This window comes from Dendrobates tinctorius, unplaced genomic scaffold (assembly GCF_039654945.1).
Source record: "Dendrobates tinctorius isolate UK_male_01 unplaced genomic scaffold, ASM3965494v1 ptg000351l, whole genome shotgun sequence".
In the NCBI taxonomy this organism is placed as follows: Eukaryota; Metazoa; Chordata; class Amphibia; order Anura; family Dendrobatidae; genus Dendrobates; species Dendrobates tinctorius.
The window spans coordinates 1,310,741-1,336,683 of NW_027362017.1; the positions used below are offsets into that span (position 1 = coordinate 1,310,741).

The 25,943-nt window shown below is 42.8% G+C and overlaps 1 protein-coding gene across 1 annotated transcript in view; it reads right to left on the reverse strand.

Annotated features, from left to right (window-relative positions):
• Positions 1–25,943, reverse strand: part of LOC141075413 (complement C3-like) — a 110,501-nt gene that overhangs the window by 25,021 nt on the left and 59,537 nt on the right. Inside the window, exons 11-19 of the mRNA XM_073562446.1 lie at positions 17,640–17,783; positions 13,236–13,448; positions 12,962–13,156; positions 10,123–10,284; positions 9,791–9,920; positions 9,077–9,142; positions 8,367–8,573; positions 1,054–1,213; positions 161–246 (exon numbers count right to left, since the gene is read on the reverse strand). Of these exons, the coding sequence (XP_073418547.1) occupies positions 161–246; positions 1,054–1,213; positions 8,367–8,573; positions 9,077–9,142; positions 9,791–9,920; positions 10,123–10,284; positions 12,962–13,156; positions 13,236–13,448; positions 17,640–17,783 (1,363 nt within the window). The remainder of the gene's footprint in view (positions 1–160; positions 247–1,053; positions 1,214–8,366; positions 8,574–9,076; positions 9,143–9,790; positions 9,921–10,122; positions 10,285–12,961; positions 13,157–13,235; positions 13,449–17,639; positions 17,784–25,943) is intronic.

Genomic DNA, 25,943 nt, shown 5'->3' on the forward strand with positions numbered 1-25,943 from the left:
TAGAGTTGGTCCTTGCTGTAGGTGTCCAAAGGTTTTGAGGTCCTCACGAGTCAATGACGGAGGGATAAAATGCACATAGAATTGAATTTGGTGATTACAGACACTAAAAAGACAGGGTAATTAACGAAAAGCTCAAAAGCTACTTTATGAAGAAAATTACCTGATTTGGGAGAAATGCTGATTGCCAAAAACTCCCAGGTGGTGATTGATTCTGGCAAATTGGCATTAATGACCTTTGATGAAAACCTGTGTGATGAAACACAGAAGAGTTAGTGAGATCAGAGGAGGAATGAATGGACTGGATCCCAATGCCTCCAGTTGTCCATAGACATGAGATCCTGTATTTACTGCCCATACTGGATAGATCTGACAGCACTCTAATATACAGTATATGTCATATTATGGGTAAATGACTTATTGGCTAATTTATGACTAATGCTCATATGGCCTGTCAGTAATCCAATGTTTATGATGGCAGCTTCGTTGGGTCAACTTTTGGAGAACACAAGGTTCATGGAACAGGATTTCATCATTCCCAATCCATCATTCAATAAATAAACTGTGCCATAGCTGTCTGGCAGCTACTTATCCTCCCTTCCCAATGGCATTTCCATCCTTCAACTCTTTTTCCTAGCAGGGAAGACAGATCTCTGAAAAGAAAATGGCAGGAATGGAGATAACTAAAAAGTCAGATACTAAAATTGGACAGAGCAGGGTCAACAAATTACAATTTATTTACTAAAATTCTAAGGGTTCCCATAACTTAAATTTGCCATCTTTTAGAGACTCTTGTTACAGGTGCTTATTTATTGTACTAAGGTCAAAACACCATAACTCTTTCCAAACACTTCTTTGTCCCATTCATGACACCTTTTTTCACCCCACATCTCCTGAATCTGTGCTTGGACACCAAGGCTCCATGTTATGATAAAGCATCCAGATGTCTCATACAAGAGGTAGGCTTTCGAGAAGTCTTTGGTGTATTCTGGAAAGATTGACAACTCTTCTGGTAGCCTAGCGGATGCTTTGAAAGAGATGGCAAGCATGACTTACCCATTTGAATCTGCTTTTGTGGGGAGAGTCTCCACCTTCCATAACCAGCTCTCATAGAAGATACTACGAGAGTTAAAATTTTCCATCTCTTCATAAAGATCGTCATCGGCACCTCCTCTCTCTGCTGCCGCGGAGTCGGTAACAACAGAGCTGTAATGTACTGAAAGAGGTGAGAGAACAGAGAGTTGTCTCAGATGTCAGAAGACAATGACATCTCAAAGATCAGCAAAGTCAAGTGCTAATGTCAGGAGGGAAAGTACCCAAGGATGTAAAGTGAGAGGAAATGGATTAAGGAAATAATGGAGCTCAGCGCTCTCTGCTACTGACCCCATCACCAGGGGCGTAACATCCACGGTCACAGCAGTCGCAGCTGCGACGGGTGTTAGGCGTCAGGTTTCTGCGTCTGCTCTGCAGGAATCCAGAGCCTCACATCCTGCGGTCTCCTGCTGTCTATCTACTGCAAAGAAGATTACTTTGCAGCAGACCGCTCCAGAGACTAAGGGTACCGTTACACTTAGCGATGCACCAGCGATCCGACAACGACAAGTGGTCGCTAGTGAGCTGCCACACAGGCAGATCTCACCAGCGACATAGCAGCGGTCGCTACTTACCCGTCAGACACGGCGATCCTGACGTCCTCCTGCCCACGTCCACGCGTCGCTCGTTGGCGTCACAGGAAGCCCAGCAGGAAGCAGACGACGAGAAATGGTCCAGGACGTTCTCGCGCGATCAGCGATAATCAGCGGGGGAGCCGGTCGGAGGTAAGTATCACATGTAGCGATATCGCTAGCGATATCGCTGCTGCGTCACAAAACCAGTGACGTTACAGCGATATTGCTAGCGATATCGCTATGTGTAACGGGCCCTTAAGTTCCTCTGTGCTCCTACTGGGCATGCTCACGAGGCGATCTCCCATTGGAGATCGGGAGTCATGTGCCCAGGTCCTGCTCCAGATCTCATTGGTCCATCTCGGAGATCTGGAAGCTTCCGGGAAGGTCCCGGCTGCTATAAAAAGCGCGCATGGCCGTTCCGCCATGCGCTAGTATAGACTATACTGCTATGTGTGAATGGTGACTGATGTATGATTCTGGTGATTGACTTATTATGAAACCCCTTCCCTCTGATATTACGCATGTGGACAGGGAATTAGTTCAGTAGTCTGCGCCAGTCAGTGGCAAGCCTCAGGCCACTGTGCACATCGCACCTCTGCCCTAGCGTCCGACATAGCGCCTGCTTTGTAGCTGTGTCGTCCAGCGGCAGCGTCCTGCGCCACGCTGCAGTTGCAGCCCTTCTTGGCGTTCGCAGTAGTGACGCCGCACACACGGTAGGTCTAGACGGACGCAGCCCCTCTGTCTTAGTTCCTGCTCCTGTGACCTTATACCATGTGATGTGTGCATTTACCTGAGGCCTGTGACTCTAACAGGCTCAGCCTTTTTGTATGTTTTTGTTGCGGCGCCTCTGTGTGTGAACAGAGCCCGCTCTGCGCACTTCGGTTGAAGTTGAACCTGTGCGCATTATATCGCCATATTGCTCGTCTGCCATTACTCAGCAGCGGTTGTAACACCTACTGCACGGTGGACCCCGAGCAGCGAGCGCACTTTATTATTTTTATTTAGTGCGTTCCGACGTTCCTAACAATGGGGCCCTGAGCGCTTAGGGGCCCGGGCCTCAGGGTCTCCAGTCAGGGCATTAATTCCCTGACGGGCATATGGAGCCCGATGAGCAGATGGGGCCCGCATTGGGCCCCAGCGGCGGGGCAGGCTGGGCAGGAGGGGGGGTCAGAGAGGCACCATGTCAGTGGCAAGTGGAGGTAACTGCTCTGCTCCTCAGCTCTGCACCGCTGCATCCCGGCTCCGCCTACACACGTGACTGCTCATGTGGGCACGACGTTAGCGAAGGTCCTTTCACCCACCAGTGCCTGATGCTGCAGTGAGGTAGTGTATGGCTGTATGGCACTGGCAGGGCTGTGCTATATACCATGTGGGGCTGTGCTATATACCATGTGGTGCTGGGCTATATACCATGTTGGGCTGTGCTATATACTATGTGGGCTGTATTATATACTATGTGACTGTGTTATATACCATGGGGGGTACATTATACATTATTCTATGGGGGAGGCTGTGTTTTACAATATGGGGGCAACATTATATTCTATGGTGTAGCAAGTCAGACACCTGCCCTCCGCTCCTTTCATTCTCTATGTAGGGGTGGAGTTATGGGAGCGGTGGGGCTGTGGACAGTTTGAGGGATGGAGCCTGGGCTGGTCTCAAGGGGGCCCCGAAAATTTTACCAGCAAGGGGCCCCGAAATTCCTAGTTTGCACCATAACTTTGTAGTTACGCCACTGCCCATCACCTATATCATTAATGGGCTGTAGACATCTTGTGACCTCAGTATGTTAGTTTGCGCATGTTCTTGTACAACACAACAGTTTTTTTTCTGGTTCGTGGTTGTGGCATTTCTTGGCTACATATAAAACTGGCAATAATGTATTAATAAAAGACAAATCTGAACTGAGAAAAGTAAGTTAATGTGTATGCACAATGTAAGTGCATATTAACACATGACCATTAACAAGAGAAAACAAAAAGCAAAAAACACAAATATAACTAAAAAGTAAAAAATATACTGCAAATAATGCATAAAGGTAATAATAATAATAAGGGTATTTAGTAAACATAATTATTTGCAGTATATTTTTTACTTTTTAGTTATATTTGTGTTTTTTGCTTTTTGTTTTCTCTTGTTAATGGTCATGTGTTAATATGCACTTACATTGTGCATACACATTAACTTACTTTTCTCAGTTCAGATTTGTCTTTTATTCATGTCATTGTGCATTCAGTGCATATATGGGTGTGACCGCCCTTTTTCTGAGCTGGGAAAGCCATCCAGTCTGGCCTAAGCTGTTACTAGTGGTTCAGCCGCTCGACCCTTATTCACATTCACGCCATTTGGCAAGTGAAAAGGTTTTAAATACTAGAGTAGGGACTGTCCCACAAGGGTTGCCGTGACGTGGCGGGATGGCTTGTACATTATTTTGATCAAAATTATGTTTACTAAATACCCTTATTATTATTACTACCTTTATGCATTATTTGCAGAATAATGTATTAATGCCTGACATTGAGTCATTTTTTGTAAACTCTCTTGCGAACAAGGAGTCCTATATAATTATACCATAAGGCTGAAAGACATAATACCATCGAGGTTAACGTAGGTTACTGCAGTTTTGGTCTGTAAAAAGCCACATACATTAAATAATGTCACAAAACCTGCCAAAAAGAGTGCAGCAGTTCTATAGCTGGTAGCAGTCACTAGCTTAGTCTCTCATGGATGACAAGCACAACTTATGTGGCATGGTCAGTGGCAGTGTTCCCATAATAGGGGGTCTTTCCCCTTGTATGCCAGCTCTAGGTCCAAACAGCTCTGTCTGGCTTGTAATGCTGTCGTCTTTAGCATTTTCTAAGAACAGGATCTTGAGCACATTTGATCTGGTGCCAACTAGTTCCTATATCTTTATTTCCTACCCACCAGTGTCATGGCACAAAGTCAATACCCTTTGGCCACCACTGAGTACCAGGATGACCTAAACACTAAGCCTCTCACAAAGTGATTTCCTTGCATAACGTTCCTGATGCAGCCCTGCGGGACCAAATGTAGAGGCCCATGCCTTAACACATTCCTTGTCCTAACCCATCCCTCCCAGAAGTGCCACCACCATGCCACAGAAGAGCCAAAATTAAGTTCACGGAGTGAACTACTTATACGATGGACTACTTGCTAGAGATGGGGTGCACCTTACGAAGACTGGAAAGCAGGTATTTGGAAGTCGCCTTGCTACACTTGTAAGGAGAGCTTTAAACTAGAACAACATGGGAAGGGAAGCAAAAGACCAGAAAAAGCCATACACCTGACAAATGCTACTGAGAACTCTGCTATTAGAAGTGGAAAGGAAGAACAAAGACGAAAGAATCTAATTAAAAAAAATATTGGAGAAGGAGAAACCAATCACAAACTAAAATGTTTCTATACTAATGCACAAAGCATGGGCAACAAACAAGGAGAATTGGAACTACTAACACAGGAAAAGAAATATGATGTCATTGGAATCACTGAAACTTGGTGGGACAATACACATGATTGGAATACAAGACTAGAAGGATACAACTTATTTGCAAGAAACAGACTTGATAAACGAGGAGGGGGTGTCGCATTGTATGTTAGAAATGCGTATATCTGCACAGAGATTGAAGCTTCAGAGACTGGGAGTTCTGTGGAAACTGTTTGGGTAAGAATACAAGGACAGAACAATGGAAAGGACACCATTGTAGGCATTTACTACAGGCCGCCTGTGCAAGCTGAAGATATGGATGAACTCTTTATGCATCAAATGGCCAAGTTCTCCAAAAAATATGACATAGTTGTCATGGGAGATTTCAACTATCCAGACATTTGTTGGGAATCTCTCTCAGGCAAAACTAACAGGTCAAGGAAATTCTTATCCTCTCTTGCTGACAACTTTATCTTCCAAAAGGTAAAGGAGAAAACAAGGGGAACTGCTACCTTGGATCTAATCCTTATAAACAGGGAGGAAATGGTTGAGGAGGTAAAAGTGGCTGGGACCCTAGGAGGTAGCGACCATGCTATTTTAGAATTTTGGATAACTAGAGGCGGAAGACCTGTGAAGACTCAGACGTCAAGGTTAGATTTCAGAAAGGCAGATTTTAAGGGATTCAGAAAGAGAATTGGAGGGATCCAATGGCTGGATATCCTTAAAGACAAAAATGTCCAGGAAGGATGGGAAATCTTGAAAAATGAAATTCTCAAAGCACAGTTGTTAACAATTCCGAAAAGAGGGAAGAATAGGAAGCATTTAAGGAAACCAGGATGGATGAACACAGAACTTAAGCACATGCTAAAAAGGAAGCAAAAAATGTTTATAAAATGGAAAGAAGGAGGCATATCTAAAGAAGAATATAATGCTGTCTGCAGAACCTGCAAGGCACAAATCAGATTATCTAAAGCTGAAAATGAATTGAGGCTTGCAAGAGATGTCAAAAGCAATAATAAAGGATTTTGGGGATATGTCAAAAGTAAAAGAAAAGTCAAAGATGCTATAGGATTTTTACAGGATGAAAATGATGAAATGGTAAGACAGGATGTTGAGAAGGCTGAACTTTTAAATTCCTATTTTGCATCTGTTTTCTCTCAGAAAGGAAATGTAACATCAACTGTTATTCACTGTCCTATTAAGGGAATAGAAGAATCCAGGATATCTATAAACAGAAAGATAGTGAGGAAACACTTAGCTAACCTAAATGTATTCAAGTCTCCAGGTCCAGATGAATTACACCCCAGAGTACTGAAGGAGATAGCAGAAGAAATTTTTGAACCCCTCTCCATAATCTTTGAAAATTCTTGGAGAACAGGAGAAGTGCCAGAAGACTGGAGAAGAGCAAATGTTGTTCCTATCTTCAAAAAGGGGAAGAAGGTGGACCCAGGCAACTATAGGCCGGTGAGTCTGACTTCTATACCAGGAAAGATCTTTGAACAAATTATTAAACAACATGTATGTCAATACCTGGATAAGAATGAAGTGATTAAACAGAGTCAGCATGGGTTTGTAACTAATAAGTCATGTCAGACTAATTTAATTTCCTTCTATGATGGTATTACTGATTGGGTGGATCAAGGAAATGCTGTAGATATAGTATATCTTGACTTCAGCAAAGCATTTGACAAAGTCTCTCATACAATCCTTATTGAAAAAATGACTAAGTATGGAATGGACAAGGCAACTGTTAGGTGGATTCATAACTGGCTTAGTGATCGGACCCAAAGAGTGGTCGTAAATGGCTGCACATCCAGTTGGAAGAATGTCTCAAGTGGGGTACCACAGGGCTCTGTCCTGGGCCCTGTATTGTTCAACATCTTTATCAACGATTTAGATGAAGGAATTGAGGGTAAACTGATTAAATTTGCTGATGACACAAAGCTAGGAGGGATAGCTAATACTAGAGAAGAGAGAGAGAGGATTCAAAAAGATTTAAATAAACTGGAGAAGTGGGCAGCAACTAACAGAATGGTTTTTAACAGGGAGAAATGCAAAGTACTACATCTGGGCAATAAAAATGAAAAAAGCATATACAGAATGGGAGGAATAGGGCTAAGTGACAGCACATGTGAAAAAGACTTGGGTATACTAATAGATCACAGACTGAATATGAGTCAACAGTGTGATGCAGCAGCAAAAAAGGCAAATGCAATTCTAGGATGTATTAACAGAAGCATACAGTCTAGATCACGTGAAGTAATTATTTCCCTCTACTCCTCTTTGGTCAGACCTCATCTGGAATATTGTGTCCAATTTTGGGCACCACATTTTAAAAAAGACATCAACAAACTGGAGCAAGTTCAGAAAAGAGCGACCAGAATGGTGACCGGTCTGCAAACCCTGTCTTATGAGGAAAGGTTGCAGGATTTGGGAATGTTTAGTTTGCAAAAGAGAAGACTGAGAGGAGACTTAATAGCTGTCTACAAATATCTAAAGGGCTGTCACATTGTAGAAGGATCAACTTTATTCTCATTTGCACAAGGAAAGACTAGAAGCAATGGGATGAAGCTGAATGGGAGGAGACACAGATTAGATATTAGAAAAAACTTTTTGACAGTTAGAGTGATCAATGAGTGGAACAGGCTGCCACGAGAAGTGGTGAGTTCTCCTTCAATGGAAGTCTTCAAACATTGAAAAGAAATACAAGTCCTTCGTACGAAAAACTGAATAAACAGGCAAAATACTCACATATAATACTGGTCATGCAAGTAACAGTGCCCAAGTAATAAAATGATAGAAATAGGGTGAATTCTTAGACACAAGAGATGAGCAAAATTTTTTTTAAGACCCTGGTTCAGTGGACACGTCAGTAATCTTTGACCACCAGACAAGAGCCTTCCTGCTGTTCTGCAGTCATCCATGGCACCTCTTCTCTTCATGTGTGATGTCATGCCGCCATCATCTTGAAGCTAAGACATTGTGCCTAGAAACCCAAAGAAGTGTTTGCGTCTACCAATCCAAAGAAGCATCGGGTAGGAGGTAGAACTTACCTCAAGCAGTCACGGACTACTGACCAGGGTCCTGCAAATGTATTTATTATTATTCGCTCTATCAGACACCCCTGTATGGGGGATGTCCAGGGGGATTTTGCTCCCTAGTGCCAAAACAGTCCACAATACTCATGAGAACAAGCTGGCACGCATCCTGGAGCAAACCACTATGGGATACCGCAATCTTCAGCTAGTCATACTTACTAATCGACATCTGATGAAGTTTCTTCCTTTGCATTTTGATGGCTACTTGGGGCTCAAATATGAGTTTACAACACTCCAGGAAGATTCTGGCGCATTCACCAGCTTCTAAGATGAATTCAGAACGCTTCTGGCAAGGGTATCCCATTGGGTTCTCCATCATCCCATCCTCACAGCACTTGCGCAGGTGCGGATCCGTATACTCACGTGCTGGTGATGGAAAAAGAGGACATGATTACAATTTTTTTTGCATTTTAACGAGCACTTGTCACAAAGGGTGTACTCATCACAGAAGAGGAATGGGGAACGAGAGAAATGAAAGGCCACTGTGCCACATAAAGAGACACCAGCATCATAAATGGTATATGGAAAAGGGGGAGCCTTCAAGTAAAGCCTGACAATATATCGGGTTGCTATGAGCCCCTAAAAAGTGGTGGATCATTTTAGGGTGGTTTTCTTCCTACTTTTATGGCATGTGAGAACCTGCTTGGGAACTTGGTCTACACAGATGGTCAGACACAGATGGTTGCCAAGTGATTACAAGTGTGTTGGGATCAAGTAGCTTTGAAAAGGGGCCTAATTTCGATCTTTGCTCCCTTTCTCATCAAATATTCATACCAATGCCTGTCAATATAAAGAACATCAGAGATCTGTGTCTTGAAGACCATGACTACGACTACATCAATGACTTTCACGTTGGACGAACACTCTACCTTTCTGAACTTTTCTTTCCGAGAGTAGAGATCGTCTTCTTCTCTTATGTTCTTCACATCTCAGTTCTGTAGGAAAAAAAAAAAATCAGTCAAAAAGGGTCAGACAAAAAAGATTACTGATGGCAAAACACGCATGTATTAATATATGGTATGTATAGATGCTACACGAATTAGATGTAAGTTGGATGCCGGCAGGCCTGTCGTTTATCTACCATGTCAGAGTATAGATTAGGCGTGATGGATTTCAACATGCCCATGGATTTCTTGAGGAAGAAATGCCTGTCATCGCTTTATTTTCCTATCCTCGATCTCGCGAATCACGCATATGTATCATTGGATATGGAGTAATAACTGTTTTTCTCCATCTGAGACTTTTATGACCACATGGGGAAGTATGGGCAACCTACAGATGGTCATCTATTCTCCTGATATGTGGGGATCCCAGAGGCAAAATCATATATATCTCATATAGCAAAACTTAAAATTAGTACAAAATTCTGATTTTATAGAATTAAAGGGTAGAGGAACATGTAGGCTACTGTCAGGTCCTGTCCCTTTTCTCTCCTCATGTCAGTTTGCTCTGGAATTCAACTCTTCCTTTGTGATTTAGTGCTGTGCCGATAGTAGAGATGAGTGAAATAAAAGCTGATATACATGGTGGGACATGTGCCGCCCTCTCTGTCCTAGCGGATAGATATAACTTTCAAGCCTCACCTAGCCGTGTCGGGTTTGAAAGACCCATGTTGGATTCTACCGAGAGACCAGCATCTGTAAAGACCCCTGCATTGTTTATGCCACCACCTGGGGTACATCCGAGGTCACTTTTCTCCACCTCCTCCCAAACCTTAGAAGAAACAAAATAAAGGTGTAAGTTTTTTTTCACAAAACAGTTTGTTTAAATAAAAATTGGCAAGTTGAAAACTGCGTGACAACCAATATGGCAGAAATGACATTATCCATGGGCAATGCCACATAATTTCCCCTAATTTGCAAACTTTGAACTCCCATTGTCTTATATTGACAAGCTACTGTAGGGGTGTTCTAACCTTGTCCTGAGTCATCCTATTCTTCTTATTCAGAACAAATACAGCTTTGTCCACAACCACCAGTCCGACACTGGCACCAGGTTCTCCTGTTATTTTCATTGGCACCATCGTCCCTGGTTGAGGCTCAAGGACCGCTTTGCTTGGGTCCGGAGAAAAGTCAAGCTGCAAGAAAGAACCAAAGAAACATTTCATGGAAAAGCAAAGAATCAAAATTAACATAACCTAAGGACACATTGAGTACTAAATGTCAACCCATCTTCAAGGGCGGACCATACAGGCAACCCATGCCATTGCAATTGTGGCCTTAGCGAAAGGAGACCAAGATTGGTTCTATTGAGTTTGTTGGAGAACAAGTGCAGGACTCTCCTCTCCATAATAACTGGGGAAAACTGATCCAACTACCATGAAAGGAGTTATTAGGAGTGGCGGAAGGCACTAAATAAAAATATAAATAAAGTGCCTTCGCCACTCGGGGTCCACCGTGCGGAGGATGGAAAACCGCAGCTAAGTGACGACAGAACAATCTGGCGGTAGTGTGCACGGGGTTAAACTACACCCACAGTGCACAGCACAGACTCTGATGAACTCACAGAGTCGAATAGACAAATAATAAATATAAGTATGCTGAACCTGTTAGGAATTCAGCAGCACACAGACGGTAAATGGTCACTGGAGTAGTTAAAATATGACAGCACTACACCCGCAGAGACCTACCGTGGAGACAAGTGTGCACAGCGTTGCAACCGCAAACACGCTAATAAGCTGCTACTGCAGCGCAGCGTGGATAGTGCCGCCTAGTGACATCGCTGGTAACGCAGGCGCGATGTCAGACGCTAAGCTGCTGAGGTAGATGGAGCAAATGCGCGCTGGCGCTAGCGCTGCTACTGGCAGAACTCAAACACTCACACAGACGTAGTATCAGAGGAATGGGGGTTTCAAATGAGTCACTCACCAGTCCAAGCATCCATCAACAAACATACAGCAGCAAGCATGAATATACTAGCACATAGCGGAACAGCCATGCGCGCTTTTTTTACCGAACGGGACCTTCCGTAAATCTCCAAGGCTCCAGGAAGAGCCAATGGGATTCGACACAGGACCTGAGCACCTGACTCCCGAACTCCAATGGGAGTTCGTCCCATGAGCATGCTCAGATGAGGGAACAAAGGACAGCCTCTGGAGAGAGTTGCCGCAGGGCAATTTCCTCTGCAATCTCCTCTGCAGCAGGAAAAGTGCAGGAGACTGCAGAATGTGAGGGTCTAGATTTCAGCAAAGGAGAGGCAGAAATCCGACTCCTAACAGGAGTGCTAAGTGGAAAGCAATCAGAAGCCTGTTTTGTTCCGGATTGCAAAATATGGCACCATAATGGAATATCCTGTTTTATTTTTGGATGTCCAATTATCAAACTGGATTTCATATCCATTCTTCCTGCTCACATTGTGTCTTGTCCCTTCTTCATTCTCACATCTTGTCTTCTCTGGTCATGATCATTTTCTCATCTTTTCCTGTCCCTTCCCCATCTTGTTTTGTCCCATCTTGTCCCTTCCTCCATCTTGCACCTTCTCCATTTCATGTCTTGTCCAATATCCCATCTTGTCTTACACCTGTCTTGTTCTTATTCCATGTCATGTCTTGTGCTGTCTTCCATCCAGTCTTGTCCATTCTCCATATCTTGTCTTGTCCCTTCTCCCATCCAGTTCAGTATTGACTTCTACCATCTTGTCCCTTCTCCCATGTTGCCTTGTCCTGTCTTGTCTCTCCGGCTGTATTTTCTTGTCTTGTCCCACCTTCCATCTTGTCTTGTTCCATCTTCTCCATTATCCATGTCTTGTCTTCTACCGTTTTGTCCTTTCTCTCATTTGGTCTCTGCATGTCTTACCTGTCTTGGCAATGGGGCACCTGTACCAATCCAGATCCCAGATGATAAACCAGCAATCAATGTCTTACCAATTATGGTGCCTACCCAAACCAGATCCTAAAGCAGAACTAAACAAAGCATTCTTGCATATTGGTAGCTTTGAAGGAGACTTTGATGGCAAGAAAAATGAATAAGTGGATAGATGGCTGTGATGGTGTGATATGTTATGTGGATGTCATTTTTTGTATATTCCTATTTTTAACAATTCCAGTTATTTTCATAGTGTTTTTCTTATTACATTGTAAGTCTACAGCCTCACTGTATCTGTCTCTTGATGACCCCCTGTAGTGCATTAATCCCTAAGGCCTTTTGTTTTCCTCTGGGAGGCAACTTGTTGGACTACCCCTGGACAAGGAAGGGGGTGGGGGGAAGAACGGCAGCTGGACAGGTCAGTTCCGGTATAGACATGATGGTGAAAAGGCTGCATTTCAGAGAGAGAAGGATCCATTTTTATCCTCTGAATGCTAGAGTTGTGGAATCTCGTTTCCCTGGACATTTTATCCTGATACTGGACTGCATTCTTATTCTGGACTATCTTATCCTTTGTGTGGTGGACTGAATATGGACCTTTTCATATTTTTGCCTGAATAAAGGTCTTGGAATTGTTCACTCTTCGCTTGCTCTGTTGATTGTGTGATACCAGAGAAGGACCCCGTGACAATGGCCAAGGTCCTTTTCATTGAACAAAAAAAAACAGGAAGAGAGCAACTATTTCATAATCTGGGAAAACCAAGCCAAACTAGAAGAGTTGCAATGAAAAGTGGACAAAGATGATCAGCAACTTAATAGATAAAGACAACAAGTCTTTAAGAAGCAGGAGGTCCAAAAAAAGAAGACGGAATAATCTGGAGGTTCTTGTGACCAAATAAACATTTGAAACCAACCCTTAAAGATAAAAAGTCCTACATCGTTGCACCTCACCTTTCGCATACAAGAGGTCACCGTGTTCACCCACACAGAATCTGACACAATCTCATTTCCTGGAAGGGTATAATAAGCTACAATGCGGAAGGAGGGCATGTATTTTTCAGAGATTGAAAGAGACATCACAGTAAGGGTCTGTTCCGGATCTCGTGCTTGTCGATCTACTTTAACAACCTGACCCTTAGTCAAGATCTGAGGAGAGACCAGAATAACAGCTTAGCGTTAGAGCATTCCTGTGAGCAAAGGCGTATATACTTATGCTGTGCGTTACCATATAGGTGATATGTTTGAAGCTTCTTTGGATTTGAACATTCTTGGTCTTCACTACAAAGCTTATGTGCAGATTGTCCCCAGGAATGACTTTGGTTGATGGGACACTAATATGAAGATAGTTCTGTGACCCCTGCTGTGGTTGGTATGCTGTCACCGCAAATGTGACTGATGTCTGTCTATGTTCAAGAATATTTTCAGCTTTTGTTCTCATCTAGATGGAAAAGTGACAATTACAGTCAATACACACAAGGAAAATAATGGCTGATATAATATTATAATCAAGACCTGTATTCAGTAATATAACTGCTATAATACTGCCTCCAAAGTACACAAATATAACTACTATAATAAAGCCCTTATGTACAAGAGTATAACTACTATAATACTGCCCCTGTGTACAAGAATATAACTACTATAATACTGTCCCTATGTACAAGAATATAACTACTATAATACTGCCCCCTATGTACAAGAATATAACTACTATAATACTGCTCCTATGTACAAGAATATAACTACTATAATACTGCCCCCTATGTACAAGAATATAACTACTATAATACTGCCCCCTATGTACAAGAATATAACTACTATAATACTGCCCCCTATGTACAAGAATATAACTACTATAATACTGCTCCTATGTACAAGAATATAACTACTATAATACTGCCCCCTATGTACAAGAATATAACTACTATAATACTGCTCCTATGTATGAGAATATAACTACTATACTGCCTCTATGTACAAGAATATAACTACTATAATACTGTCCCCTATGTACAAGAATATAACTACTATAATACTGCCCCCTATGTACAAGAATATAACTACTATAATACTGTCCCTATGTACAAGAATATAACTACTATAATACTGCCCCCTATGTACAAGAATATAACTACTATAATACTGCCCCTGTGTACAAGAATATAACTACTATAATACTGCCCTTATGTACAAGAGTATAACTACTATAATACTGCCCCCTATGTACAAGAATATAACTACTATAATACTGTCCCTATGTACAAGAATATAACTACTATAATACTGTCCCTATGTACAAGAATATAACTACTATAATACTGCCCCTATGTACAAGAATATAACTACTATAATACTGCCCCTATGTACAAGAATATAACTACTATAATACTAATCTCAATGTACAAAAATATAACTACTATAATACTGCTCCCTATGTACAAAAATATAACTACTATAATACTGCTCCCTATGTACAAGAATATAACTACTATAATACTGCTCCTATGTACAAGAATATAACTACTATAATACTGCCCCTATGTACAAGAGTATAACTACTATAATACTGCCCCCATGTACAAGAATATAACTACTATAATACTGACCCCTATGTACAAAAATATAACTACTATAATACTGCCTCCTATGTACAAAAATATAACTACTATAATACTGCTCCCTATGTACAAAAACATAACTATTATAATACTGCCCCTATGTACAAGAATATAACTACTATAATACTGCCCCTATGTGCAAGAATATAACTACTATAATACTGCCCTCTATGTACAAGAATATAACTACTATAATACTGCCTCCTATGTACAAAAATATAACTACTATAATACTGCTCCCTATGTACAAAAACATAACTACTATAATACTGCTCCCTATGTACAAAAACATAACTATTATAATACTGCCCCTATGTACAAGAATATAATTACTATAATACTGCCCCTATGTGCAAGAAGATAACTACTATAATACTGCCCCCATGTACAAGAATATAACTACTATAATACTGACCCCTATGTACAAAAATATAACTACTATAATACTGCCTCCTTTGTACAAAAATATAACTACTATAATACTGCTCCTATGTACAAGAATATAATGACTATAATACTGCCCCTATGTACAAGAATATAACTACTATAATACTGACCCCTATGTACAAAAATATAACTACTATAATACTGCCTCCTATGTACAAAAATATAACTACTATAATACTGCTCCTATGTACAAGAATATAACGACTATAATACTACCCCTATGTACAAAAATATAACTACTATAATTCTGCTCCCTATGTACAAAAACATAACTATTATAATACTGCCCCTATGTACAAGAATATAATTACTATAATACTGCCCCTATGTACAAGAATATAACTACTATAATACTGCCCTCTATGTACAAGAATATAACTACTATAACACTGCCTCCTATGTACAAAAATATAACTACTATAATACTGCTCCCTATGTACAAAAACATAACTACTATAATACTGCTCCTATGTACAAAAATATAACGACTATAATACTGCCCCTATGTACAAGAATATAACTACTATAATACTGCCCTCTATGTACAAGAATATTACTACTATAATACTGACCCCTATGTACAAAAATATAACTACTATAATACTGCCTCCTATGTACAAAAATATAACTACTATAATACTGCTCCCTATGTACAAAAACATAACTATTATAATACTGCCCCTATGTACAAGAATATAACTACTATAATACTGCCCCTATGTGCAAGAATATAACTACTATAATACTGCCCTCTATGTACAAGAATATAACTACTATAATACTGCCTCCTATGTACAAAAATATAACTACTATAATACTGCTCCCTATGTACAAAAACATAACTACTATAATACTGCTCCCTATGTACAAAAACATAACTATTATAATACTGCCCCTATGTACAAGAATATAATTACTATAATACTGCCCCTATGTGCAAGAATATAACTACTATAATACTGCCCCCATGTACAAGAATATAACTACTATAATACTGACCATATGTACAAGAATATAATTACTATAATACTGACCCCTATGTACAAAAATATAACTACTATAATACTGCCTCCTATGTACAAAAATATAACTACTATAATACTGCTCCCTATGTACAAAAACATAACTATTATAATACTGCCCCTATGTACAAGAATATAACTACTATAATACTGCCCCTATGTGCAAGAATATAACTACTATAATACTGCCCTCTATGTACAAGAATATAACTACTATAATACTGCCTCCTATGTACAAAAATATAACTACTATAATACTGCTCCCTATGTACAAAAATATAACGACTATAATACTGCCCCTATGTACAAGAATATAATTACTATAATACTGCACTCTATGTACAAGAATATTACTACTATAATACTGCTCCTATGTACAGTACAAGAATATAACTACTATAATACTGCCCCTATGTACAAGAATATAACTACTATAATGCTGTCCCTATGTACAAGAATATAACTACTATAATACTGACCCTATGTACAAGAATATAACTACTATAATACTGACCCCTATGTACAAAAATATAACTAGTATAATACTGCTCCCTATGGACAAAAACATAACTACTATATTACTGCTCCCTATGTACAAAAACATAACTACTATAATACTGCTCCTATGTACAAGAATATAACTAATATAATACTGCCCTCTATGTACAAGAATGTAACTACTATAATACTGACCCCTATGTACAAGAATATGACTACTATAATACTGCTCCTATGTACAAGAATATAACTACTATAATACTGCTCCCATGTACAAGAATATAACTACTATAATGTTGCTCCTATGTAAAATATAACTACTATAATACTGCTCCTATGTACAAGAATATAACTACTATAATACTGCCCCTATGTACAAGAATATAACTACTATAATACTGCTCCTATCTACAAGAATATAACTGTTATAATACTGCCCCATGTACAAGAATATAACTACTATAATACTGACCCCATGTACAAGAATATAACTACTATAATACTGCCCTCTATGTACAAGAGTATAACTACTATAATACTGACCCCATGTACAAGAATATAACTACTATAATACTGCCCTCTATGTACAAGAATATAACTACTATAATACTGCCCTCTATGTACAAGAATATAACTACTATAATACTGACCCCTATGTACAAGAATATGACTAATATAATACTGCTCCTATGTACAAGAATATAACTAATATAATACTGCTCCTATCTACAAGAATATAACTACTATAATACTGACCCCTATGTACAAGAATATAACTACTATAATACTGCTCCTATGTACAAGAATATAACTACTATAATACTGCTCCTATCTACAAGAATATAACTACTATAATACTGCCCCCTATGTACAAGAATATAACTACTATAATACTGCCCCTATGTACAGCCCCCTATGTATAAGGAAATACTACAATACTACCCTTATGTCCATTGATAAAACTTCTATAATATGGAACATAAATGTGAATGGAGAGTGTAATAAGCTTTCCTATCATTTAGTGGGTGGTTTTCTGTCATTTACTTGAATTTTCATTTCCTGGATGTCCGATCTGGGATTTAGGACAAGATGAGTTTCCCCTTCTGCGCTAGTTTTCACACATTGGTTGTCCACTGTACATATCTCTACATTTGATGCTGCTGACCCATCTGGTTTTTGGAGTAAGATCTAAAAAACAACAAATATTAACATTAACTTTATAACCCAGAGCTACTTAAATATAGAGGTCTTTTACGGGTATAGAGCAGTGGTGGGGAATATTTTTTCACATACAAAATGATCAACTTGAAAATTTCCTTGCTATTGTCGGTCAAAGAATTAATTAACTCACCCCTAACGTGATGGCTGGAGCTGCTTCTCTTTGGTGAGGTGTGATTTTTAAGATTACGTTGGTCTGGAGCACAGATGACTCTTTGAGATGATAAGTTTTGTTTTGCAAAGAACTGATTGCAGAGTCTTACCGAAAACAGATGCATGTTATACTGCAGATCTCCTCACAGTGGGAAATGCATCACTGCTCAAGTAACATTTATAGTGGGAAGTCTGTAGTATACAGCACATAGGAGACACCGAGACTGCTGCATACATTACTTAGGAGACACAGAGACTGCTGTATACGTCACACAGGAGACACTGAGACTGGTGAATATATATCACATATGAGATACTGGGACTGGTGCATATTCATCACAAAGAAGACACTGAGACTGCTGGCCATACATCAAATAGGAGACAGTGAGACTGTAAAATACAACACATAGAAGAAACAGAAACTGCTGTATACATCACATAGAAGACACAGAGACTGCTGTATACATCACATAGGAGACACCAAGTATATATGTAAAAACTCAGGAGGGCACTACTGAATAAGATATGCGGATCAACCAGCAGTCAGTATAAACACAAACTGAGAAAATGGAGAAAAAGTTACTGACCAGAATGCAGGGATCACTGCAAAATTACAAATTTTATTGGTAACAAAAAGACAACATCCATGTAAAAACATTTAAAAAGTCATACAATGACATGAAACTATCACAAAGGCTTATAATAAAGCCCAAAGAGCTCCCTCCAGTAAATGGACATATATAAAAAAGGCTCTAGAATATATCACATACAATGGCATACCTGCAATGAAGAAATGTTCAGAGATGTAATACTAAACATAATGATCCATTGAATAATCCATCCAAATAGACTATAGTACAATAATGAATGCAAGTGATAACAAATGTAAGCAACTGAGCCATGAAAATAAACACCATAGGGTACTAAGCATAGATGAAAAGTATAGCAATCATGGTGTAGCCAAGAGGCTAAAATGACCAAGATTAAATCCTGCCTGCATAGTCCCTATATAATGCCACTTACAAGGGGGAGCTTGTGGAGTGCACCAAGACTGCTGTTTACGTCACATAAGAGACACTGAAAAATGTGCATATATATCAGATAGAAGACACCGGGACTAGTGTATGTAAATCACACAAAAAATACAGAAACTGCTGTTTACATCACATAGGAGACACGGCTACTGCTGTATACATCACATAGGAGACACCGAGACTGCTGGATACATCATGTATGAGACACTGAGACTGCTGTATACATCATGAATGAGACACCGAGAATGTTGTATACATCACGTATGAGACACCGAGACTGCCATATACATCACATAGAAGACACTGGAACGACTGAATGTATCATACAGGAGACACATATGCAGCATATACAGTATATCACATAGTGGTGATATCAATAATGTTACAGCTCTTCAGAGTCGCCGGGTCTCACTGAGCTCAGCATGAGCCGGATTTGGGGAATGTCGTGGGAAATGCTGGACTACATCGGAACTGATTGGGGCCTTTCTTTTCTAATAAGTTGGTGAATGAGTTACAGTGTTTTGTTTTTATTTCCCTCTTTTTATCTATTTTAAGGTTTCCATTTGTCGACTACGTCAGATTCCCTGGACTATATCGGAGCTGCGTGATGAGGTGAGCACTTGTGGGTGCAGCTGGCTCTGCTACCCTTGAGATGAGCACTGGCGGATGCAGCTAGCTCGGATACAAGTACAGGGACCTGAGAACTGACAAGCGTGTTAGGAACAAACTCACAACATTGCACAGGCACCTCCATGTTGAAGGAGGCGTTTAAATAGAAAGAGACCTCCAGCAATTGGCTGGGGACACTTTAGAGGAACGCGCGTGGCCCCTTTAATAAAAAGGAAGATTGCGCGCGAGTGCTCTAAGCACAGTGGCTGGAGACCTGCTAGGAGTGCATGCTTCCTGGGCAGCAGCAAACTGGAAAGGGGCATGATGGGAGCCTTGGCGGTGAGTACGCTGATGTCTCTGCAAGGAGAGAGGGACTGCAGGCAGAGATGCGGGCGCTACAGTAATCAACACACGCAAGACACTAATTATATATCTATGTATGGGTCACACGGACACATGACCTATATGGGGACACGGACATGTGTGCAGCCCCATAGATTATAATAATTGTGCGTGTTTACGTGTCTCCGGTACGTGTGAAACCGGAAACACGGACCTGTGAAGTGGGCCTAACATGACACTTGGCTCAAACTCTGACAGAGCCAAGTGTCATTAGCAGAATCATTCTCTTTCAGGGGAGAATCATCACTCATGTGACCAAGGCCTCAACAAACAGTCTCTCAACATATGATCATTTAGCTATGTCACGGGGTCCTTCTCCGATACCACACAATCAACAGAGTGAGGGAAGTGTGAACAATCCCAAGACCTTTATTACAGGCAAAATTAGAAGGTCCATAAACAATCCACCACACTGAGGATACAGTAGTCCAGAACAAGAATGCAGTCCAGTAACAGGATAAAATGTCCAGGGAGATGAGAGTCCAAAACTCTAGCAGCCAAAGGATAAAATGGGTCCATACGCTTCCTTTTCTCTGACGTGCAGTCTTCACACGATCATCACCACACAGGAACTGGCTTGTCCAGCCCCTGTCCTCCCCAGCCCCCTCCTTATGTCCAGGGGTAGTCATATAGGTTGGGGCGGTTTGCAGGCCTCCCAGAGGAGACAAAGGAGCCTTGGGTATTAAGGAACTACAGGGGGTCATCAAGAGACAGATAGTCAGGCTATAGACATACAAGGCAACAAGAAAAACACTATGAAAATCAGTGAAATAGAAATATACACAAAATGATAACCACACAGCATATCACACCATCACAACCTCTCCCCCCTCATAATAAGTGAGCACGCTATGAGGTCTACACAGACCTCTGGCCTGCTCACTTTAGTCCACATTGCTCAATCATTTATAGTTCCTTGTACAGTGGCAGGGGTAGGTCGGCCTGGGGAGCGTATGGTTCTTCTTGTCGAGACAGTCCATTAATGTTCTGGTATTGGCTTCCCCTCTTGTATTGGATGGAGAAGCTGTAGGGTTGTAAGGACAAGCTCCACTGCAGCAATCTTCCATTGTCCCCTGATATGCAGTTCAGCCATGTGAAGGGGTTGTGGTCTGTAACAATTGTAAAGTCTCTGCCATACAAGTATGGCTGCAATTTTTTTAGCGCCCATACGATGGCAAGGCACTCCTTTTCAATAGTGGCATAGGCAACCTCCCGATCCAGTAGTTTCCGACTGGCAAAAGCAACAGGATGTTCTTCTCCGGCGGCGTTCACTTGGCTAAGTACTGCCCCAATCCCAAAGGTGGATGCACCTGTCTGCACAAGGAACCTGCGCTTATAATCAGGGGCAGCCAAGACAGGAGCAGTGATGAGGGCGGTCTTTAACGCTGAAAAGGCATCCTCGCATGCAGTCGTCCACGTCACATTCCTAGGCATGTTCTTGCAGGTCAGGTCGGTTAGGGGCTTGGCCAAGGTGCTGAAGTTAGCAACAAATTTTCGATAGTAACCATCAGTTCCTAAAAATGCAAGTACCTGCTTTTTGGTCTGCGGTCTACACCAGTTGCTAATGGCTTCCACCTTGGCAGGCTCAGGCCTTAGGGTCCCGCCCCCTACTCTATGCCCGAGGTACTGCACCTCAGCCATCCCTATTTGGCATTTATCAGGGCGAATGGTCAGTCCTGCAGCAAGGATACAGTCTAGCACTATGCCCAAGTGTTTAAGATGTTCCTCCCAGGTGGTGCTAAAAATGGAAATGTCATCTAAGTAAGCACAGGCAAAGTCCTGACATTGTTGTAACAGTCGATCTACCAGTCTCTGGAAAGTAGCGGGGGCAGTTTTCATCCCAAAGGGCATTCCCAGGAACTCTAAAAGCCCAAATGGAGTAATGAGGGCTGAACGCTCCTGAGCGTCCTCCGTTAGGGGTATCTGCCAGTACCCCTTGCTCAAGTCTAATGTGGTCACAAATTGGGCACTGGCCAGACGATCCAATAGATCATCAAGCCTGGGCATGGGATAAGCATCACTCTTGGTGGCATCATTTAATCGTCTGTAATCAACACAAAATCGTGTTGTACCATCCTTCTTGGGGACCAGGACGACAGGAGAGGCCCAAGAACTGTGATATGGCTGAATAACTCCCAGTCGTTTCAGCTCCTCCAGTTCATACTTTATCATGCCCTGAACAGCCTCTGGAACCCGGTAGGCAGCCTGCTGGATGGGGTGTTGTCCAGGGGTTTCCACATGGTGGCTGGTGAGAGTAGTCTTCCCCGGCTTTGAGGAGAAAGCAGCAGCCCTCGGCCTTAGTACGGCGAAAATATCCAGGGGCACTTGTTCCAATGATCCTCCCGCTTGGGCAAACTGAAGGAGATCGGGGAGATACTCATCGTTGGCGGTATCACTAGGGGGCTGGCAGACGGCTAGAACAGGCAGAGATCGGTCGTGGTAGTCTTTCAACATGGTAATGTGGACGGTTTTCTGTCGTCGACCACTAGAGTCCAGGGCAATGACATAGTTAGTGTCATTAATTTTCTTGACAACCTGATAAGGGCCTTCCCACACTCCTTGAAGCTTGTTGGCAGGGGAAGCAGTAATCATGAGCACTTGTTGTCCTTCCATAAATTCCCACGTCCTGGCATTACGGTCATACCAGGTTTTTTGTCTGGACTGGGCAATTCGCTGATGTTCTTTAGCCAAGGTAGCTAGCTGGGCGAGACGGTCTCTAAACTCTAGAACATAGGGAACGATGGGCATTCCAGTATCTGAGATGTCTCCCTCTAAATGTTCTTTCAGAAGAGTGAGAGGCCCACGGACCTTCCGGCTAAACAGTAGTTTGAAGGGAGAGAACCCTGTGGACGCTTGGGGAACCTTCCGACGATAGGTGAAGAGGAGATGTGGCAGGTACTTTTCCCAGTCTTTTTCAACATCATCAAAAGCCCTCAGCATATTTTTTAGGGTTCCATTAAAACGTTCACATAGTCCGTTGGTCTGCGGGTGGTATGGGGTGGTGCGAATGGCTCGAACCCCACAGGTATGCCATAGGGATTGGACTAGATCTGACATGAACTGAGTGCCTTGATCCGATAATATTCCACTAGGAAACCCTACCCGTACCCAGGTAAAGATGGTAACAAGGGCCTCAGCTACCTTTACTGCTGTAATACTAGACAGGGCCACAGCTTCAGGATACCTAGTGGCATAGTCCACCACGGTCAGGATATATTTTTTCCCCGACCGGCTGGGGTGGGCCAGAGGACTTATGATGTTGACAGCTACACATTGAAGTGGTTCTTCAATTATAGGCAGGGATTGCAGGGGTACCTTATGTCGAGCTCCTGGATGCCGCATTCGCTGGCACACATCGCAGGTGCGACAATAATGGGCTACCGACTGCGAGATGTCAGGTCAGTAAAAACTTTGGGCGAGTCTCTTTTCAGTCCTTTTCCTCCCTTGATGTCCAGCCAAGGAGATGTCATGGGCCAGTTGGAGTAGCTGTGCCCTGTACTTCTGAGGGACAATGAGTTGCCTGGTCGTTGCGTCAGGTTGCCCTGGTCACTGACTTTTGTTACACGATAATACAGTCCGTTTTCTCGAGTGAAGCCAACCCCATTATCTCCCATGTGCCCAGTTTCTGCCTTTTGCCTAAGGGCTGCTAAGGTAGTGTCACCCTCTATTTCTCTCCTAAACTCCTCTCTGTCCCAAGACTCTCCCAATGTAGTAGCAGCGAACGTATTTCTTACCGACTCTGATGCGGTTTGTGGTGGTTGCTCCCCGGTGAGGTCCGGATGACGTAGTGCTTGAAGGGTCTGTAGTCGGGTGACTGCTCCCACAAATTGTCACTGTAACTCCCCAATGTCGTTCCCAAGGAGGATATCTGCAGGAAGTCCTCCCATAACTCCAATCCAACACAGTTTTTCTCCACAACCATAATCTAAACGCACAGAAGCTCGCTGTATATATTTGCGGGCACCCCCCGCCAGGACAATGGGAATTCCCGGAACCTGGTAAATTGCCTCGGGTCGAACCACACGGGGGTCAGCGATAGTCAGGAATGCCCCCGTGTCTCTAAATCCTGACACTTTGTATCCATCAATTAAGACATCCTGCAGGTGGTGTTGCCTTTGCTCTGAGTAGCTAAAGGACAAAGGCCGGAATCCGTACACTCCAAGAGGAGTATCTATGGTGCCGTGGTCGGCGGTGGTTCTCTCTGGTGGGGGTGGTGGTAGATCTTCCTCAGGTGGGGTGGAATGTACAAGATGCACTGGACGAGGTGGGGCTGTGTGGGGCTCCCTACGAATCATTGAGGGACAGCCAGACTGCAAATGTCCAGGTTGCCCACACCCATAATGCCTCTTCTCTGTGATACCCCCAGGTCGTGGTCGGAACTGTTGAGGCCTAGGATTGTGAGGCGTGATTGTTATCGGCTTGCGACTAGGTGGAAGGGCAGATATAATCGGAGGGGGACGCGGCGCGGGAGCAGACCATGGTTCATTGTCCAGAAGCCTCCTCCATTGCGGTCGGATAGTAAGGGCTTCATCTGCCAGGGCTGCAGCTCTATCCACGGTACCCGGCACGTGCTTCCAGACTCATTCCCGTACCTCTGGGGGTCACTTGGCAAGAAATTGTTCTATAAGGAACGCCTGTATAACATCTTCCACAGTAAAGGCGTTTTCTGCTTCCAGCCATCTCCAACATGCCTGGGAGATCTTACGCATGGGCAAATGTGGCGCCCCCAGGAGTATGGCCGCCACAGTGGCTTTGCCTTCCTCCAGGGGAGGGTAATGCCAGGCTTGGAGGAAATGATGGGTCTCTCTCGCAGTCAATCTATACATGCAACACAGTTCCACTCCAGGCCAGCAGGGGGAACTCTGAACCAGGATTAAGGGGAGGAGTGCTCTCTGAGGGCCAAAAGGAAGGAGTGGTCAGTTAGTCTGCGGAGGGTGAAGTGTGCAGACGTGTAGAGAGAAGCTGGAGGTTGAGCTAGGAAAGGAGAGCTCCCTCACAGTGAGCGCATGAACTGGAACCTAGTCTCCACGGTTGTACGGATACTAACGGTCCTACAACAGACACCAGAGGAGTAGGAGGCTGTAAATGCCCTACTCCCATCTAAGACTTGAGGCACAACAGCAGCTTGGATAAAGAGCCGGGACTCAGGAGAAAGAAGCCCCCGAGATAGGCTACAGCTGTCTGCCGTGCAAGTAAGGTTCTTGGGAACATCTGACAGGAGGAACTCCAGTGTAACTCAGTACTAGGAGTACTTCATTCAAACAAGCTCTAGGAAGGAGACTGCTCAGCCCGTCTGCTGAGAGAGAATCCCTGAGTTGCTTCCAAACTTGCCTGCTCCGTTACCATCTGTAATCAGGACCCTGGACTGCAGTTATCCAGTAAAGGTACAGAAATTGCACCCCGCTGTGTCTTGTCTGCTTCCTACCCTTACAGCACTGCTACATCTCTGTGCCAACCATCTCTACACTGCCCTGGGACTATAGCTTCAAATATGGGGAGCTTTTACATCCTTGCTGCACCCTACCATCAGTCCCAGCGGATCTGCATGCAGCGTCGGCTTAACACCTCCCTTGCCGAGCACCACAGGTGGCGTCACGAACTATTCCATTCCATTAACTACATTCCCCCATTACTTGGGCGCCCAGGGCCACGGACCGGGTCACCGCTGCTGTGACACATTCCCCTGACACCGGCCCGCTACCAAGTACCCCACAGCCCTGGGAGGGCGACCCACATACATCCTAAACGATCCCACTGTGGTGCATGGGAGGTCTCGGAGCTTGGCCCTATATGAGTCTGGGGTGATAGCATGGTATTCCAGGATAGTCCGCTTTACAATGTTATAATCCCGATTCCGCTGTGCGTCAATGGTTCGGTAAGCCTCCGCCATGCTTCCGTTCAGGACTCTCACTAACAAACGCATCCAGTCAGA